This window comes from Diadema antillarum, unplaced genomic scaffold, assembly GCF_040938485.1.
Source record: "Diadema antillarum isolate AM-2024a unplaced genomic scaffold, OU_Dant_1.0 seq00001767_RagTag, whole genome shotgun sequence".
In the NCBI taxonomy this organism is placed as follows: Eukaryota; Metazoa; Echinodermata; class Echinoidea; order Diadematoida; family Diadematidae; genus Diadema; species Diadema antillarum.
The window spans coordinates 24,217-44,552 of record NW_027272448.1 but is presented as its reverse complement, the minus strand read 5'-3'; the positions used below and the strand labels follow the sequence as shown (position 1 = coordinate 44,552).

Sequence of the window (20,336 nt, the reverse complement as noted above, 5' to 3'; positions counted from 1 at the left end):
GGGGGGGGGGGATGGGGGGGGGGGGTACAGACATGGTTCAGGGATATCATACGAGAAGGGCTACCTTGGGCAGTCGTAATGCTGAATGGTTATTTCATGTGGATTCCCTGATAATTACATATCTTTGGGATATTTGCCAGTCAACAAAAGACATTTAAAGAAATCCCCATATTTCCCCAGCTTCAAGTCTAGACTGATTGAATATTGCAATGCCAGTAGAACACATCACTGACATTAGAGGAACATAGAACAATCTTTTCAAAAGTTTTGAATTTTCAGAAACTTGGTGCTACCATTACTGGATGATAAATCTAAGAATTTGTGATGTCATTGCAGAACAAAGATATAAAGAAATTATGATAAGAATTCCACAAAATTTACTTATTTCATGGAAAGATTACATTCTTTCAATTTGGTACTGACAAAATTTAACAAGAGTAATATCATTCCCTCTGTTATCTGAAAGAGGCGAGTTGATTGCTTATTGCGAATGCAACAAAAATGAAGACGTGTAAAATTCCAGTATATGTGACCGTGCACCTCAAAACGAACACAAAGTCGCACACACTGATTTTGCGTGAGGACTGAAAATAAGTGAAATGGGTCAACCTAGCCGAACTTGACTTTTTCACATTTTCTGAAAGAGCGGGTCTTCTTTTACAATATGCTAAAATTTGGTATTATAAAACAGGCGGGAAAGTGTGTTTTTTTAGCAGTTTATCTCGAACACTTTTGATAGAATAGTGTGATTAGGTGTGTCTTTAGAATCCCTTTTTCATTTCTGAAAAACCTTGTCCACACTCTTCACTTTCAACTCTAATAACTTTTGAAAGGATAGTGCTACTGCTTTGAAAGTTGGCATTGATTATGGACAGAATGTGTTAATGAGGCACGCTTAATTTCAGTTTAATCTGATAATCCCTTCATTGTTGTTACTCTGGTGGTTTACTTCCTGTTTTTTGTCCCATTCATCGCACAGCCAGCAGGGTTTGGTAAAGATTAAGCGCTTGAATAGACACTGTACTTCAGAGCCTCTTTTCTCAGTTCACACTTTTCCTGAGTTTGTGTTTTCTTTCCAATATTTAGATAGGTTAGGAGAGTCCATTTGATTTGAGTTATACATCATTTTAAAGCTTAAAGTCTGCTCTTTCAGAATATGGTCTTAAGTAAAAATTCATGTCTGGCGACTTTTTGTTTGTTTTGAGGTGCAGTGTCACATATTTTCTTTTTGTTGATGTTTTAAAATGTCACAAACTGAAGTGATCTCATCCATAGCAGTATAAAAACTCATAATATTCATAACTCTAGCAGACTGACTGATTTTCCTTAAACTTCTCTAATTCTACTAATATTGCTATATTCACTCAATCCACATGTAAACCAAACTAGCAGAATAATTCTTTTGTCCATGTGTATATGTGGCTGGGTGTGTGTATGTGTGGTTGATTGTTTTGTGCCAATCCATTTTATAGACTTGATTTCAAAAGCAAAGTATTGTGCCTATTTAATGTCATCCTTACCTGCTCACATACTGAAATTAACTACACCTGTGTATCTCAAACACAGGGAAATGTGATAAATGACTCTATTGGATCCTCATAATAATGTGCCATTAAATAAAAAAACAAAAATATTCTTATGGTGAACTGACGTCCTTCCTCCATTCGTCCAGTACATGAAGAGTTTGTTTGCAAAAAACGATAAGTCCATATTTGCCAAATGGAGATATTTGCGATTAAAGGTCGAGAAAAATAAAGAGAATAATAAGAAAATTTTTGCTTCTTTTAACCATAACTATAAAAATATACCTTTTTATGTAGTGAACAATATATCATTTAAAAGGTATTATTTTGCACTTTATGACAGAGATCGTACTTCAAAATCTTCAAAAATGGACTTATCGGTTTTTGCAAACAAACCCTTCATATCTTAATCTTAAAAACTCAATGAATAAATGAGTGAGTGCCAAGTGGCTTAGCCTTGTTGCGAAGCTGCCATGTGTATTGTTAGTATATCAATAAAATAAAAGAGCAAGATGTTAAATCTGCATGACACTGAAAAAGAAAGACAAAAGGGGAGGGAAGTGCCTCATAACAGCTAGTTGGTTAAAACTGCGCAGTAATATGCACTGAATAACATTAAACCTACCAGGATCTGTTGCATGAGGAGGCAAATAAAATAAATAAAATGTGGAGAAACAGAAAGAATAAATAAAAAGAACCAGTTCATGCATTCATTGCACAATATAACATGATGCCATCAAATGCTGTTACACAACACATTCCTAATAGAATACTGCAACTCAGGGGAGCTGGTTTTAGTCATAAATTTAAGTACAACTTTATGATATGTGCACTTGCAAAATAAATAATACATCCCAAAGGAGAAGTAAAGTGTTAAATACACAGGCATTCCCGTACACATGATGACAGCTAGGTTTCAATGGGACTTGAAGGAAAATGTTCAAATGCCTTTTTAAGAGTAAGGAAGTCAGATCGTCAGCTTGTAATAGTTTAGATTGTATCTCTGAATAATTGCTTCACCTCTAATTTAAATTGATGAGGTTTTGACTAACACACAGCAGCAGCCATAATGCATGCACAACTGTTCTGACATAATCAAGAAATTGAATCTTATTTTTGATTTCAATTTGAATTTGACTCTGAACTTATCTTCCCCATGGGCTAGTCATTGAATGCAGGGGATATTGTCAAAATGGCATAGTAGTATCTCAATGTTGTATGCTTGCAACTTAGTCCAATTTTTGTAATTTGGTGTTGGTTAACCCCACATCAAGATATTGACATCTTTGACATCTCCCACATCTCTACTTCAAGAAGATGAGCCTGTTGCTATCCTGCATTCCTGCAGAGGAAACACACTTGGAAGCAATGTTCCAATGTTGCCTGCAAATGACAGGCACAGAGTGTGCATCAAGACTTTTGATTTCAAAACACACATTAATCTTGAAACAAAAAAGCATAAAATCTCAAGTATTCTCTCTGCTTATCAAGGCATTTTTACTGTCCTTCAGATAGTCTGTCTCTTGAAAATGTTACCACAATGAAAATGAAGATGATGACAATAATGATGATGATGAAGATGATGATTACAATGATGAAAAAAAATGATGGGAATGATGATGATGACGATACATGGAATACTGTTCTGTGCTTAACCCTTCACACGCCGGCAACAGTTGGCATACCAGCTCACAAACATCAAAGTGTTAAATTACCGCACATACATGTATGTCTTCACAGAGTCACAACTATCACCTATACATCTTTTGATGCCTTGTGTGCTGTGCAGGTTACAGTACGACCCGCAAACATGCCTACTGGTAAATGTATAATAGTCCCCTCTTCTACCTAACTGTGCACATATGTGCTGTGAGGATATCTCCATAGCTCATGCTTCAGACTGCTACCACTAATTGATCATAAAATTAAACTGGTAGGGCTCTATGGAAATCCTACGCTCCCTGTCAAGATCTCGCTGCCACACATGACCCAGGGTTCTCGTGCTCACCTGAGTATTGCAAATTCACCTTCCACATAGTTACTAATCTAAATTACAGGATTTTCTCTGTCTCTCCCCTCACCCCCCCCCCCCCCCCCCCCCCATCCCACTTCAGGCATTGTGCTCTAGTCCCCCCCCCCCCCCCCCCCCCTCCGGTGGTGAATCCTGCCCATTTGTACAAATATTATATTCTATCACCCACTGATGACCACGTTTGGTAAAAATTAGGACAAGGGGAGCATGGTACCCATTTGAACAAATTGAGATCCTGTACTCCTTTGTGTGCTACCTGCCAAGTTTGGTAAAAATCCATCTTGGGGTTTCAAGAAGATTTTTTTTTCTCCTTAAGTGTGTGCATGGTTTAGAGAAGAATTGAGTTATCTGATGTTTCAATTGATATATTTGCCTGCAGAAATTCTTGTAGATCAGAATTCATCAATCACAAAGTCAAAAAGTGATCATAACACTTAAGACCGACACTCATCCAGGGGAAAAAAATCTTTGTAGTGGGCTGCATGTTGACTGCACCCTTCCACATTAACTCTAAACCCCCCTTCCCCCCCCCCCCCCCACCCCATGCAGTCACAGCAGATATAGATATGGAAACAGATCATCTACCATACCCCGCATGCACTTGCTCATTCTTCAAATGTGTGAGTAGCTGCAAATCCTGCGGTTAATGCAGATATAGCGTATTAGTATCCGCTGAGTTAAGAGCATGCCATGCTCAGGTCTGCTGCACAACCCACACAGTTACATGCCCAACTGCTTTTAAGTTGCAAAGAGGAAAAAAAAAAAAGCTTGGTTAGTGCGTCATTGATAAAAAGTCACGACGTGGACCATTGCACTCACTGCCTGGAATGGGCTGCGTGGTTGGTGCAGGAGTAGCTATTTATAACGCAAGTTACAATTACAGTTTGCGACATAGATTTGAAAAGATTATGAGAAGTGAAATAGTGAGATTGCGTTCATTGGAATACATAGAAAACAAGAAAAAAAAATAATGAGGATGAACACCAATGAGTTATGTCAATACAATCATGTGAGCATACATGTGACATAAAGTGTTGACACCATGGACAAAAGAATAACCACCAACATGTAGCCCAACAGACATAGAAAATAAGAAATGGAAAATGAACGGGACCACAAGAAAGTAGGACAGAGATAGAGAAAGGTGGGGGGAAAACAAAACAACGAGAAAACTGTTACAAATGCTCACATATTGGGAATCAATCCTGTGAAAACTTACTTTCTTCATCCCAATATTCATTAAATTTCTGCCTTCAAGAAAACACTGCTAAATTCTTTCTTTAGCTAGAAAAAAAATGTAAATTGTTACACTGCTACCAGCATCTCTTATATTTTGTGTAAAATTAAAGCTAGATAGAACTTGAGTTTGAAAATAAATGCTACAAGTCTAAAGATATTGAAAAGAAAAATCAGGAAGAGATTTTGTATGTCATATCTATTAAAATATTTTTCTGTGTTCACAATAAGGTTCAAATAAACTGTTAAAGAACAAGGAAGGTCCCAATCATTGTGATTTTGATCAAGGACATATTGAAGATAATTGGATGATTTTCAAAGCATTTGGGTGCTCATGAATATTTCACGCACTCAAACTTAATAAGGATCATTTAGTTTTGGTTGAGACCTAATTTCAGGTTTCTAGCACTTTTTGGTAAGATAATGAGAAACCATTAATAAAATATAAAAGAGCATGTAATTCCATGAGGAATTCAACATTTATTTGATGAAAATTGGTTTTGAAATGGCTGAGATATCCAAAACAGAGTAATGCTAATAAAGTGTGGGACCCACATTTTACTACGATCGCTTTGTTTTACTTTGTTTTTGGATGTTTCAGTCATTCCAAACCCGATTTTCATCAAATAAACTTTGAATTCCTCTAAAAATGGTATGCTCTGTACTATTTCGTAAGTGTTTTCTTGGTATCTCGCAAAAATGTAAAAGTTCAATTCTCATCTCCACCAATACTGTACCATCCCTTTAATTCTACAGCATAGACTGCACAGTTTGATAACTTATTAAAAATTCAGGCTTTATCCTGTAGTGACACGGGATAATGTATGATTCAATTTGTCCCTATCTCTTACCATTCCCTGCATATAAAAAAGACATAATACAAATAAAGATAATAAATATATCTATTAATTAATAGAGAAATATAAAAACAAATACATACATTAACAAATAAACTGATAAATAATCAAGAAACATCCTAATGCACAGAGAGGAGAACATGTTGAAAGAGCAAAATCCTATGATGGTTCAATACTTTCTCATACGTTCTCAGATTGGTATAGCAATTCATGTGTGATGCCCACAGCATGGTACTCATGCATTTACACATACCACTGGTATAGAGATGTGCTTATAAAGATACTTCATATATTGTTGATGTGACAAGTTTATATATCGTTCCCACATAACAGATGGTCATTCCAGACCACATGGTCCCATACTTGGAATGACAATGAAAAGAAACTATTTTTCGTATACAGGAAATATTGATGTCAAAAAATGAAACATTCACCTGATATCCACATTCTGCTCATGTGAATAATATTAAAAACATGCATGTATAAACATTTCTAGTTTCTCCAGATATCTCCACACCTTGCTTATTCTATATGCTTCTTCTTTTTCTTTTCTTTTTTTTTTGGGGGGGGGGGGGGGGGTCATTTGGTTGTGTGTGCCCTCAATGTTTGGTCATAACTATTTGACATTTATGGAAACTGAAATTGAAGTGCTGGAAAATTCTCAATTTTGTTTTAGGGAGGGGCTTCTCAAATCTTGCTCAGATTTTCTAATTTTTTACTTAAATCATGCTATTCTTAGGGTTACTGTTGACTTCAACATCACAGTGGGCTTTCTGTGTAACGAGACTTTAACCAGTAAAACAATAAATACAAAATAAATATGTTCATCATAAAAAGAGCCAAGGAATGCTGCAGAAAAGATCTTACACTGAGTTTATAGAATTTGATTTGGTGTATTTATCAAATAATTCATTTATATATTCATTTATTTATTTTTCTTAATGAGTAATTAATTTATTTATTTACCTATCTATCTATCTATTCTTATTATTTATCTGTCTATCTATCTATTTGTGTATTCATCTACCTAGTAATTTATCTATTCATCTATCCATTTGTTGTTTTTGTGGAGGAAGATGTAACAGCTTGGAGCTTGACATAGTTTTTATTGGTACAAGTTTGTATGTCAGTCCAAAGTAAAATCAAGATCCAATATTGGAGTTTACCTCAACAATTTGACTTTTGTCTTCTCAAGTGGAGATCAAACTCTTAGATTCCATTTATTGCTCTTTTATTTTTGTTTTTCAAGCCATGCTGTGCTTAATATTAGCAAGTCACATCCAGGCTGGGGGTTTAGATAATGCTGGGAGTTTAGTGAGTATTAATCTCATATCCAACATTGATTCATCATAGAAACTACTTCAGTTTATGCAAGTATTATCTGGTATCAAGTTCATTCAAGGCTGCAAACTGTCAATTAATATTTGTGAGTATGTAAATAATGCAAGAGGGTGGGGTGTGGCAGTGTAAGGTGTCCATACACTGGTAGAGAAGGGCCACTACCACAAAAAAACAACAAACTGGGTCTTTCCAACACCTTAGTCAAACCCCCAAAATAAGAATGTTCAACCTTATTCCTGAATACAGTCATTTGAAATGTTTTATCACTGAGAATCTATCTGGCGAGATAAATACAATGAACAATGTCATACATTTAAAAACAACCATAAAAGGGAAACAATGGATTTTAGATGAAGAAAATAATAGCATAAAGAATACTCACTCTCAGTTGGTGTGGTGACTGGGTAGGGGTCAGAATAAGCACCTGTTCCTCTATCATTAATAGCAGCAACCTCAATGAGGTACTGGGTATTACTTGATAGACCATCCAGAAGGACAACAGTTACTAGAAGGAAGATGGGAGGCAAATTGGCAACATCATTAGAAACAGGGCAAGAAAAAGTTGGACTGTACAGTCTCCCACTTTATGTTTCATATTATCTACATTTTTTTTTTTCAATTATTTAGCAGATGCTAGATAAAAAAATTGAGGTATCTTATAACAGTCACAAACAATTTTAAACTCCCTCATTTTATTGACAAAGAATTTTCTACAGAAATCACATAAAATCTCCTTAGGGTGAAGAAAATCACTGCTTTTATTAATATAAATGGTCACAGAATGCAATGACATCATATCTGCACTATCCATTAAGGGACAATCTGGTTCATTTCATAATGTGACTCAAACAATATCACATGAAGATAGGCAAGACCAACATGATGAGGAAGCTTCACAATATCCTGAAGAAATCTCACCTGGCATCATCAAAAGTATTCAGCAATCCTCAAAGACCACATCAGATAGAAAAAAGAAACATGCTTTAGGAACCTCTTCATGACAATGCCAAAAAAAAGCTACAAGTGAAGAGTTTGTTTGCAAAAACCGATAAGTCCATTTTTTAAGATTTTGAAGTACGGTCTCTGTCATAAAGTACAAAATAATACCTTTTAAATTATATATTGGTCACTACATATAAAGGTACATTTTTGAAGTTATGGTCAAAAGAAGCAAAAAAGTTCTTATTATTCTCTTTGTTTTTCTTGACCTTTAATCGCAAATATCTCCATTTGGCAAATATGGACTTATTGGTTTTTGCAAACAAACTCTTCAAGTACTACTATGACTGTCTGAAAACTCACCATTGTCATAATACCGTATATCCTCTTGGCCCCCGCTGCTGTACTTCACAGCGTACTGGAAGATTTCAAACCCACCATCATCCTCCGGGTAATCAAATGTTAGCCGCACCACTGAAGCCCTGGTATCAATCACCCTGATATTCCTTGGCTCCGTGGGAACAGCTGGAAGGAGAAGAAATATGCTTCCATTTATTACATTCTGCCTATTAAATTTTCATCCCCAATATTTGTAATTTTACCATGCTAGGGTATAATCTGGGAGGTAGGGTACACACAAGATATAGTAACTTTAATGATAGGTCTACTGAGACACACATTGCATTCTGGCGAGTAGCAGCATAAGCTTACAGACATTATGTGTACATGAAAATGTACCAACAGCAATTAAAGGAAAGTATCCCTCAGTTACAACCTCTCCCAAATAGCTCTTTTTCCAATGGGGAACCCTAATTATAATGACATGAAAATATTATCAGATGCACACTTCAGACGAAAGACTAAAGTCAGAACCTTGAAAAAGACTGATAACTAAGTACACTACGTCATCAGAGAGTCATGAAGTCACGCACACATCACAGAAAAAGAAAAAGTGTGCTATAACCTTGAGAAAGACTACTGTATGGAAATATGAACTATGAGCACACAATATTTTCTCATGGACAAGTGTGAACAGTGCCACTCAACCACAAATTCTACTAATGACAGAAGCATTAATGCTCCTTGCAGGAAAGATGAACCTACTTTGACAGATGTAAGTTCTATTTGCAAAAAAAAAAAAATAACGATGTGCACCCCTTCTAATTTCCATCTATTTCTTTCCTTCCAAAGGGTGCTGGGTTGTGACAACAGCGGTAAATGTATGTAGATAGCAGCTTACAGCTGCATGCTTTTTCTTCTATTGTTCATGAAATTTGCCCTTCACTGCAACCCTGTCAGTGCTCAATCAAAATAAGATGAAGAAGAATGAAAAACAAAAGTAAATACTGTTCATTCATGCAGCATCTAACCTTAGTAGATGTCAGTGTAAGTGAATTTCAATGAGATTTCTTTATATTTAAACAAAATCAAAGCAGTGTCCCTCATTTCTGATGGTAGTGTATTTCATTTCTGATTTTTCATTTGTAGAGTGAACAAAGGCTCTCTGTTCGCTTGTGTTTTCTGCTTTCTGTATTCCAGCAATTTGCACATCTCGTGTCTTGCTCCTTGTTGAAACAAGTGAAGGGTTTGTTTGCAAAAACCGATAAGTCCATTTTTGAAGATTTTGAAGTACGATCTCTGTCATAATGTACAAAATAATACCTTTTAAGTGATATATTGGTCACTACATATATGGACTTATCGGTTTTTGCAAACAAACTATTCAAGTTTTCACCATTTCAGCTTTTACCAAGCCAAGAAATGGACGGTGGGCTTCCTACTTACTTCCTTCGATGAGGTCGATACGAAAGTTTGTATCTCCCCTGCTGTTTGTGGCCTTACACATATAGGCTCCAAAGTCTGATTCAGCTGGATCAATCTGCAAGGTAAAAGGCACAGATAAATGTGCATGTAAAAAAGGTCATGGATAAGTGTGCATGCAATTCAGAGCTAGTGTTGCGATCCTTAGATCCCCCCAAGCAAATAAAGAGAGAGAGGGGAAGAGAAATACCATGAGAACTGTTGACAAACTATATGTCACTTCAACATCATGAATGGTTACTGTATTATTTTCACAGGAAATTTCTCTTGGCTTAAGATGGTCTTTTAAATCATATATGACGTGTCACCACGAAAGCCATAGAATGTCAGGAAAATATTTTTAAACAGTTTTTTGGCAGCTGCAAATTTGTCAGATGATAAAATTTAAATTGATACAAAATTCACCCTACTTCATTACAAGTACATTATATTTTGAAAGAAAAGGAGAGAAGTTAGAAAACTGTGAAGGTCATATTGACAAAGTTGGCTTTATGCACATTTTTCCATCAGCACTAATATTCACGCAAGCATCAAACAAGAATGTCAACTAAAATAGCGGTGGGTGGAGTCTTAGGAAAGACTTGCTACCATGACAACAGATGTTCCAGGGGCGGTTCCCTTGAGGAAGGTGATGTGGTCTGTCTCATTGAGGGTGTAACCAAGACGAGTCCACCTAATAGAAGGGATGGGGTAACCATTCACCACACACGTCATGTTGACAGGGTTACCCGGCCAGGACAGGACACGTGACCTGGTCTCTGATGTGTCGATAAACGGCTCACCTGAATCATTGATGAGAAGGGCCGGGAATTAGTTTTCCAACATCCAGTCCCATTTACACATTATACTCTAAGTTATCAGTTTGCACAGAGTTATTATTGCAATGTGATGCAGACACTTCAATACTTGAGCGTGGACCCAAAAACAAATTCCTTGTGCTGTCCGTCCACTTTATTAAACAGCTCAGACTTTATAGCGCTTCATTCGCAGCCAAACGCTTCTATTTGGCCAGGAGTGGATGGCAAAAATAAAACATTTTGTGCAATATGACCCAATACTTGATAACTCTAGTGAGTTAATGGGCCTAATGAGTCATCAAAAAAATTGGATGGCCCAATCACATTTTTCTGCTTTGGTATGACATCTCCCATCAACACAAATAGTCTTGTATCGATTATGTCAAAAATCTGATACTACTTTTGTCATAACACCTTCTGTTTTAACTTAATCCAGAATATTTACAGTTGTCAAAAAATTTGTGAGTAAATTAGTGAGAAAATTTAGCACCTCATATAGATTTGTCCTTTAAATACAAATGTAAATGCAGATATGACTGTGACTGAATATCCATGAATTGTCAAACATTATAATCATGAAAATTAATTCATCACAATCAAACCTACATTACACTTTTCAGTTCTGATTGGTTGAATGTATTTTGGGGATCAGAGGTCAAAATGAAAAATGACTCGTTTTCTGTTAATGGAAATCAAGCGGATTTTGGTTTCAAATTTGATAGGAAATGAGTGAGAAAAGAGAGTGTGCTGACTTACTCTCAACGGAGAGGAAATGGGTGACTTGGACATTGCCTGCAGGGCTGACCGCATAGCAGATCCAACCCCCGCTGTGGTCGTAGTGGGTGGGGTCCAGTGTGAGGGTCAAGACTCGCCCCTCGTCACTGCTAGCCACACTGACCCTTGAGTCCAGGGGCTGGGTAGAAAGTGGGACAAAAGTTTGCATAGTAAAATTCACAAACATTGATACAAACAAGTCTCACAATATTTTTTTTTGCTTCAGTCTAACATAATGAATAGCTCGTAACAAATTGTGCATCAGGCTGCATCATACTGATTCTGCTACGTCCTTTCTTGAGATATATTCATACCAAACTTTTCATCTAACTCTCTCCTGGCATCTTTTGATGCACAGATTAAGAAAAAGTTTGTTACTATTTACAAGCCATACAAAATTGAGAATACATAGTCAATTAATGCCATTCCACACCATATTCAGGATGACTTTCATAGATATGAAAAAATAAATAAATGAAGAAGTCCTGTCAAAATCAGACATAAATAGAAGAGGCAAATATCACCTACTTTCTCCAGATATATAGTAATAATGGTTATACCAAGACATATATGGGAAGAAGTGTTAATGCATAACCTCAAAATTCTCCCAATGCATTGTTAAAAATAAATCATCAAAAGATTGTTTTTCATTAGCAATTAACCAAGAAGAACTCCTTTCCCCCTTGAAGTCACTGTTGCTATAAGTTATCTGAAGACTACAAGAGTTTACCATGACAGACATAACTTATTCCTCCCGATTCTATATCCATTTGGTGGAGATTTGGGTATTTCTTTGTTGTTGTTATTGTGTGATCAATATTTGTAGAGCTTGGCCAGGTTATGATGTCATTCCCTCCTCCACAAAACATGTTTCACTTCTTCCTAGTATCACTGCTCTATGACAACATGCTTTACACTTCTACAACTTTCTTAATTTAGGATGAAGTTTGATAGATACTTCTACCTTGTTTATTAGTCTAATTTAACTGGGTCTTGGTGGGAGTATATCACATAGTATCACAATTTTCTCCCCTTTAACCCTAATCAGGCTGGGGGGGGCGGAATCCGCCCCCCCCCCTCGACGTTTCGCGCAATATCTTCGCAACGCGATAAGCTCCCGCCGCGATGTTTCATGACTTTTTTCTTTCAAGTATTGCGCAACTTTTGAGACCAAAATTGTTGCGCCCGCGCGTACCGTTTTGACGCGACGCCCGTTCGAAAAAAATTTGTCAACCCCAAAATTGCTCCAAAACGTGATTTTGTGTACAAATCCAATGCAAATTGTGTTTTTTCAATTAATTCACATAAAAATTCATATCTTCACTTAGAATGGCCGAAATTAATTTATTTCAGCATAATAATGCTTCGAAAAATGTCTGTGACAAATTTTGGCCAAAAAACAAACAAAAACAAAAGGTCAAAAAACAACGAAATACATAAGAAATTCAAAAAACAATAAAATACATAAGAAATTAATTTCGATACAGATTTTTTTTTATCCTATGTCTCAGAAGAATGATACAAGAAACATTTTTAAAAAGAAATTAGCTTAATTGGAGCATTAATAAGTGATTTAGAGCCCAAAACAGATCTTATGCATGAATTACAATAATTAATTAATATAAAATATAAGAAAAATTTTTCGGAGAAAGCAATCATGTATTTTGATAGAATACGTCGCGGGGGTCGCGTGTGCCGATTTTCGGCTGCGATCGCTCGTTCCATAGGCGAGATCTAAAGGGGGGGGGGGGGGAATTCCCCCCCCCCCCCCCCAGATATAGCATAGCCAAAAAAGCCCAGCCTGATTAGGGTTAAAATGATACTATTTTGCATATGTGTGATTTCTTGCTTGCCGCTAGAAAGAAGTTGTTTTGAGAGGTGCTACTTGAAGGACCTCAACTGGAAAAGCGGCTGGCCTCCAAAAATCAACACCCCTCCTCCCATGATGCAGGCACAATCCCTAGCAAGGTAACCTATTCCCATATAACCAATCAAACCCCATCACCCCCTCCCCCCAACAATACAAGCCGGGTCTCCCAACACTCACCCACTGGCCATCGGTAGGGAGTGCATCCTCATCCCTCACACCTCCCCTCCTCCACGTCAGAGTAGCCGATGCCTCTGTACGAGTGATGGAGCACTGCATGGAGAAGGTGGTTGCCTCGGCGATGGTCTGGTTGTTCTGGGGATTCAGTGTTGGCTTCACCAGCACCTCTAGTCGGATGGACTTCTCTATGGATGTGTCGGTGGAGTTAATGGCATCGTTGGAGGCGATGCAGGTGTAGACCTCATCATCGTCGGGGGTCAGGTTGTTGACAGTGAGGTCACCGGTGTCTGTGAGCAGGTACTTGGTGCCATCGTCAACGATTTCTCCCATGCCACTCTTGAGCCATGTATAGGTGGGTTCGGGTGTGCCTGAGGCGTGGCAGTAGATGGTGATACTGTCTCCCTCGATGCCCTGCTGGTTCTGGGGCTCAGCTGTCCACTCAGGAGGAACTACAAACAAGGTGCAGAAGAAAATATAAGAAATTCAGACCACTTCTTATTCCACTACCAGTGATCTGTTTTGAGCTTACTCTTCATGCAAATTGCAAAGGCAACTGCAAACAGAGAAAGCATTCCACATCACAAACAGATAGAGCACCATTTCTTATACAACAACCTAATTACCAAAACACAATAATAATCATATTTTTGGTCAAAAGCCATCAAACCTTTCACCATTCTGTTTCTGTTTTGTTTTGTTTGTGTTTACTCTACTCTTTTTAATTACAGTAAATATGAAAGTAGAAAAGTTTTATGCTGAAAGACAGAAGGTACGGTGTTCCATACTTAAAACCAAAAGATTTCATAACACCATTGCTTTCCAATTTTCGCCACAATCTGGTGAGTGCTATATACTTAATGAGTGTGTTCTGTTATTGGTCTTCTTCTCCATACTGAAGGCAGCTGGAACTGAGAACTCTTTACCTTGCACAAGAACCTCAATGGTAGCCTGGTTGGTAGCACCTGTCGCCGTGACTGTTGCCTGGCAACGGTACGAGCCGGTATCCGTGGTGACCACATCCGACACGACAAGGACTGCAACCTCTGCATGCTCCCAGCCGGGCCTCGGTGCCTGTGGTGGGTCGGCCACAGGAATGGTTGATGTTCTGGCCTGGTATCTCGCTGTTAGAAATCACAGAGACAATCAAAGAATTTACGAGAATTAACAAAAAATTTGCAAAATCTCCACTACTTTTTAAAATCTAGAATTAGAAGTCATGCTTTGTTGTTTTTGGTTTCTTTGTTTTTTATTGCTCTTGTTTTTAGTTGAGTTTCATTGACATATTTTGTTATCATAACAAACATACTACATTTTCACACATGTACAATTGGTTTCTGTCTGGCGGTGCATTTGATTTTATTCGAATTCACTTATTCATTAATTGTGTGTGGCACTCAAAATCCACATAAACCTGAGAAATTCTACATCAGACTAAAGAAAATCATTCCAAAAACTGCAAGAAAAATAATTTCCCCACATGAGACAATGACCATAGTTTTTCAGACAATACAAAAAGGTTAAAAACTGACAAGGTTGATCCTTTTCACCTATTTTTTTTTTTTAGTCCCAACATAAAAAAGGTACATATACATGTATACATTTAAAGGTCATACTTACATCCCTCAGCAGCAGTGTTGATGTAGTTATCATTGAAGTACCAGATCACTGCAGGGAAAGGGTTGGCGTTGACGGTGCACTGTACGGTGGATTCCGTATTCACCAATAATCTCTGGCTGGACTCGGCAGCCATGTTTGGGAAGGTAGGAGGAACTAGGAGATGGGAAAAGGAGAGAGAGAGAGAGAGCGTGGCCTCTTATATAAGTTTTCCGTTTATTTTGCCATCCAATGCTATAATAACTCTACTATGCACACTCATATTGTGCACTGAATGCAGCAGGAACAAGGACAGAAACTTGCTTTTATCTTGGGATTATTATTACACATCGTAAAACACCAAGTCTGCCTTATTGGAGCTTACCAATTTCTCACCATTATCATGCATCAACATCAAAAAAAGTTTGTCTTGAACGGAAAATACAAACAATCAATGCCAACTTTAAGTTTAGGTCACTAAACTCTCCTGTAATTCCTTGATAAACATTGACTACAAGTCTTTTGTTCTATCCATGTTCTTTCAGGCATACAACAAATCTAACAAAGCAGCAAAAGTGCTTCCTAAACTGGTGTGCTATTATACTAATGATGCACAGGATAGAGTGTGTTAGTGATCACTAACGCCACGAAATAATCCTGTGCATCATTTGTTTTATAAAATGGGTCGAAAACTAACAGCATTATTCACGTACCTTTGTGGGTCAATACCAGTCAGCTACATGTAGCAATCGCTCAAAAGTCAAGATGTCCGAAGATGTTCGTCCCAAACATTTACGCACGTCGCACTCGGAAATCCCGCACATAAGTACTGTACGTACGTATAAGAGTATACGTACGCCACGTACTGTTATGCACAAGAAAGGCCGCCGGCTGTTGTGGCAGCCCGCGGCCTGAACTAGAAGTTGTTTACCGGATTGACAGCGCGTATAGTAGCGCGTGACGCACTTGTAACAACTGATTGAGTGCGCACTGCTAGTGTAAAACATTGTGACGTACGTCAGGCCAGGGAGGTGGAAGAGAGACTCTTCTTAGTGCATACCTGAAGAAAATAATGCACGCACACGTGACTCATTTCAGCGCTTCCAGTTGGCTACATTCTTGAACCCATTTTATAATAACTATTGAGACCACGTTTACAGTGCAGGGCTGGGCCGAGCCCGGGCTGAGCCCAGGCTGAGCCCGGCATCATTTGCCGTACTCAGCCCCGCAATTCTGTTCGTTTACAGTGGAGGGCTGGGCCCGGGCTTTTAATTCAAACCTTTTAATATTTTGTCCTGGTGGCGCTCTGCTTGTAAACAAACGATTATTATTGGGAGTGTGCCCGTCGCAATTTGGTACCGCACTTTGCCCAGTTTGCGCTAACAGTGAGAAAAGGCCAGGCCGAGCCCGAGCCTGGGCTGAGCCCGGGCCGAGACTAACTCCAGAGCTTGGCCAAATGCACTGCTTTTTTTGGTACCGCATTTGGCCTTTTGTGCGTTTACAGTGAAAGGAAGGCTGGGCTGAGCTGGGCTGAGCCTGCCCTTTCACTCACTGTAAACGGGGTCTAAGTCATGGGTGACATAATGTATGAAATCAATTGGACAACAGCAAGTGGGGAAAGGCAAAGGGGGCTAGAGTGGGGCATGGGAGGGGGACTGTGTCACCCCTAGAGCAGGAACCTACTGGTGACAATGACGGTTCTCCGTAGATAGGCGCCGCTGGCATAACAAGTGTAGTTGCCATCCTCAGATAACTCCACGTTGCTAAACTGGAGCATGGTTGCCTTATTGGGTCCACTCATTGTCTGCGTTGTGGATACTCGGCTGTTGGCACCTGCAAAATGAAACATGAGAGAGAACTGTCATTTATCGATAGCCTTTGTGGGTGAGTATAGAAGACCTCACAGCTTTCACTCTTGAACCTTTTGGATCAAGTCCCTGACAGAAGAAACAACTTTTCTAGGCAGGGCATTTTATCTATTGTCGGGTGACAATGCGAAAAGGGAGTAAAGTTGCCTTGAACACAATGGCTTTGGTGGCAACTTAATGCCCTTATCATTCACCAATGACGTACATAACAATGAAATTGCTATCATTTGTGAGATTTTTCCCCTTCTTACTGAAATCAACGTAAACGTAACATGGGTTTGAATTTTTTAAACAGCAAAAGAAGCACAAAAATGTAATTTCTTATTACAATCATCCTTGTAACCTGTGGAGTATGAATGCTGCTATAGGTCAGCCCTTACCGGTGGACGATGAAGGCACGGCATTGTCGTTCTGGTCCCTCCATACTGGATAAGCTACCACTGATGCATCTGAATCTATGCATGTGTAAGTGAAGCTGTCCCCGACATTTAACACCATCTGTGCAAACGGTGGTGACGTTGACAAGGCTGCAACTGCATGAATCAAGGAGAAAAGGAAGGGTATGCAACAAAAAATGGTTAAATTTAGATTGTCCACTGCAGAGCACAGAAAAGCATACTCTCTGCAACAATGCTCTTTCATGCAACATTTCCAATTTCATAATACTCCAGTTACCAGGCAAAGTTGGGTTCATTCCGAAAAAAAAAAATAAATAATGAAACAAGCCAATAATTACCATATAACCACTCTCCATCAGACTCATGGGAGCACCCTTCACCAAAGTGGTAACACAAATTGATGTCATATCCCCACTACAGACAATATACTCCATATCTGTACAAAGTAAGGATACGTTCTCAACCTCTATAAGAGCCATACATGACACAGTAATAATACAGTGGGAAGTTAGATCCATAGAATACATACAGTGTAATTTCACTGTATTTCGTTACAAAGTATATCATTGAGTACTAAAAAAAAAAAATGCTGTAGATTTGGCCTAAGAAGTGCTAGGGAATTGATATTGTAATAGAATAACAGAGTCAAAACATCCCTGTTGGTATGAAAATTACTCTTGAGTCTACCCCCAAGAAAATATCACTCCACAAGACATAATGGAGAAATTTTCATACTATTAAGGCCTCTACTCATACAAAGTTCAGTTTCATTTCCAATCCCTTTACAGTTCTTCTTTAAACTTCCCATCGTATCATGCTATAACACATGGCACACTACAAACAGGTAAAAGAATAACAACCATTTTTATCTAAAAGCAGTTGACATGATTATTATAGGGGGAAATGGAAGGAAAAATATTAAGATAAATTGCAAATCACTGTGTTTGCCTATTGTCTTGAAGAAAGATGGCGCATTTCATATTTTACAAATTATTAGAATGAAATCATTCATGCAGAATAAGTTTTTTTTCAAACCCAAAACATGTCACATTAATTTAAGGACTGGTACATTATAAATGATTTTAAGCATGTTGATCATACTAGAATATTGTCGGTTGAGAATGATATTGATAAGGGAGTTAAGTTGTCACTAAACCCATAGTGTTCAAGACCACTTAACTCCCTTCTCATTCTCAACAGACGATATGGAACTGAATGCAGTTTAAATCTACAACAAATATAGATATGTCCGTGGCTACTTCATACACATAACAGTCATTTCCCTTGAGCATGTACATGTATACAGTGGGGTGTTTCACACACACCCATGTATTTCCCTTGTATACCAACAAACACAACAAAGGCATAATTCGTCACACATCCCTGCACATCACCTTTGGTGGGTTTTTTTTCCCTAATGTAGTCATTGCTATTTTTCTTAATCAGCTGCTACATGTAGCTTGTACACTCATGTAGTTACAGAGATTATTATTCTAGCCTTTAAATTGTACAGATGGCTGATTATGTAATCCACCTTTCCCCACATGCCAACAATCATATTACCCTATTGTGTTGGCTGTGGTGGTTTGCGGAAAGATGGGCAGTTACTTGAAAACACTGTCCACTATAAATCAATACAGACCTCTACACCAGTGGTCTAATGAGCTGGGTTTTTTCTCTCATCTCTCTCCCCCCCCCCCCCCCCCCATTTTTTTCCCTTTTCTACCATAGTATGTCTCCTCTCTTCCAAGCTTTAAGGCATGCTGGTCTCCAGGTATCAATTTCAATAATTGGCTCAATAGATAAGCGATTATAGTGACTAGCCCATTAGGCGTTTTCACATCAGCCCGATAAATATCCAAGCTCAAAATATTTTTCGCGATTGCAAATTAGCGCACTATTTCATTTCCTATTAACACCAGCCCGAACATTATCAAATAGCGCGCTAGTTCACCTTAATTATCCTGTTATTTCGGAAATTTCTCGAGTTGGACTCCAGGAATTTTCTCAATCAATAAGCGCTCTAATTTGTATTCATATTATCAAGTAGCGCGCTATTTCGTGATCAGGTTAATTTCCCAAGTCAGAAAATAGCACGCTATTTCGAAACATGGGGCTGATGTGAAAACGCCTAAAGTTGACACACAATTTGCTTGGGACTGTCGTACCATTTGGCTCTTATTGCGTTGTTTTTGTTATTGTTGTTGTTCCTTTTGGCCCCCCCCCCCCCTCTCTTTCTCTCTCTCTCTCTCTCTCTCTTGTGTGTGGCCTTTATTACAGCTGACTTCTATTTGTCAACTCTGGTTTAAATTCAAATTTGAGGGATATTTGCTGGATCCACAAATCTAATGTAAAACGAGGATCAACGTTCGCATGCATTTTAATTTCACAAATTTTGCAAGTGCCAAGATTGGAAAAAATTAAAGTATACGTGATAGTTCTTGACTACACTATATGCACTGAATGCCAGTGGCAATTTGTGAAAATTTCATGCCGCAGAAGAGGCCTTCGGCTCCAATTTGCAAAAATTCATGCCAAGAAAGTATCATGTGTAACAGTATGTATTCTTAAAATCCCATGCTGATTCGGGGCTTGCAGCCTCAATTACTTATGTTTGTTTGGGTTTTTTTAAACTCAAATTGAACAGTTCTTTTTAAATGTGATGCATCCTCATGAAGCCACATAAAGTAGGGAAAATTTGTTTTTTAATGTTTGGTGAGTATGAATTCTCCAGATGCTAAGCTTCAATCGAATACATAATACCTTTGACTTCATCGCTAGGGGAAAAAAAAAACATCGCAAGTCATGAAACTATTAAAGTTATCTTGGCTTCCCCCCCCCCCCCCATTTTGTCTTTCTTTTATGATTTCCGAATATATACGGGTTACATGATAATGCTCCACATAATGTGTCATGTAATTGTGATCAGTATCATTATTTTGATGAACACACAAATCTTTCCTGTAATTCCCTTTGTATTGTGTAATGACTCTTTGTGATGAATTGTCTGCCACCCGTCTATGTTAATCTAATTCAAATGAAGAAAATCGACTACCTTCAAGTATGACATTTGAAGTACTGCCACTGGAAAGGAAATGAAAAGTGCATCC

General features: G+C 38.1%; 1 protein-coding gene across 2 annotated transcripts in view; it reads right to left on the bottom strand.

The window, feature by feature from the left end:
• The window catches only part of LOC139712165 (neural cell adhesion molecule 1-like), a 41,502-nt gene extending 24,046 nt beyond the window's left edge, over positions 1-17,456 (bottom strand). For both annotated transcript variants that reach the window (XM_071624004.1, XM_071624005.1), the window contains exons 1-10: positions 17,209-17,456; positions 16,644-16,793; positions 14,985-15,137; positions 14,291-14,488; positions 13,368-13,816; positions 11,303-11,459; positions 10,338-10,531; positions 9,714-9,807; positions 8,292-8,453; positions 7,372-7,494 (exon numbers count right to left, since the gene is read on the bottom strand). In XM_071624004.1, coding sequence (XP_071480105.1) covers positions 7,372-7,494; positions 8,292-8,453; positions 9,714-9,807; positions 10,338-10,531; positions 11,303-11,459; positions 13,368-13,816; positions 14,291-14,488; positions 14,985-15,137; positions 16,644-16,793; positions 17,209-17,326 — 1,798 coding nt within the window. In that variant the 5' untranslated portion in view covers positions 17,327-17,456. The remainder of the gene's footprint in view (positions 1-7,371; positions 7,495-8,291; positions 8,454-9,713; positions 9,808-10,337; positions 10,532-11,302; positions 11,460-13,367; positions 13,817-14,290; positions 14,489-14,984; positions 15,138-16,643; positions 16,794-17,208) is intronic.
• Positions 17,457-20,336: the final 2,880 nt, after the last annotated feature.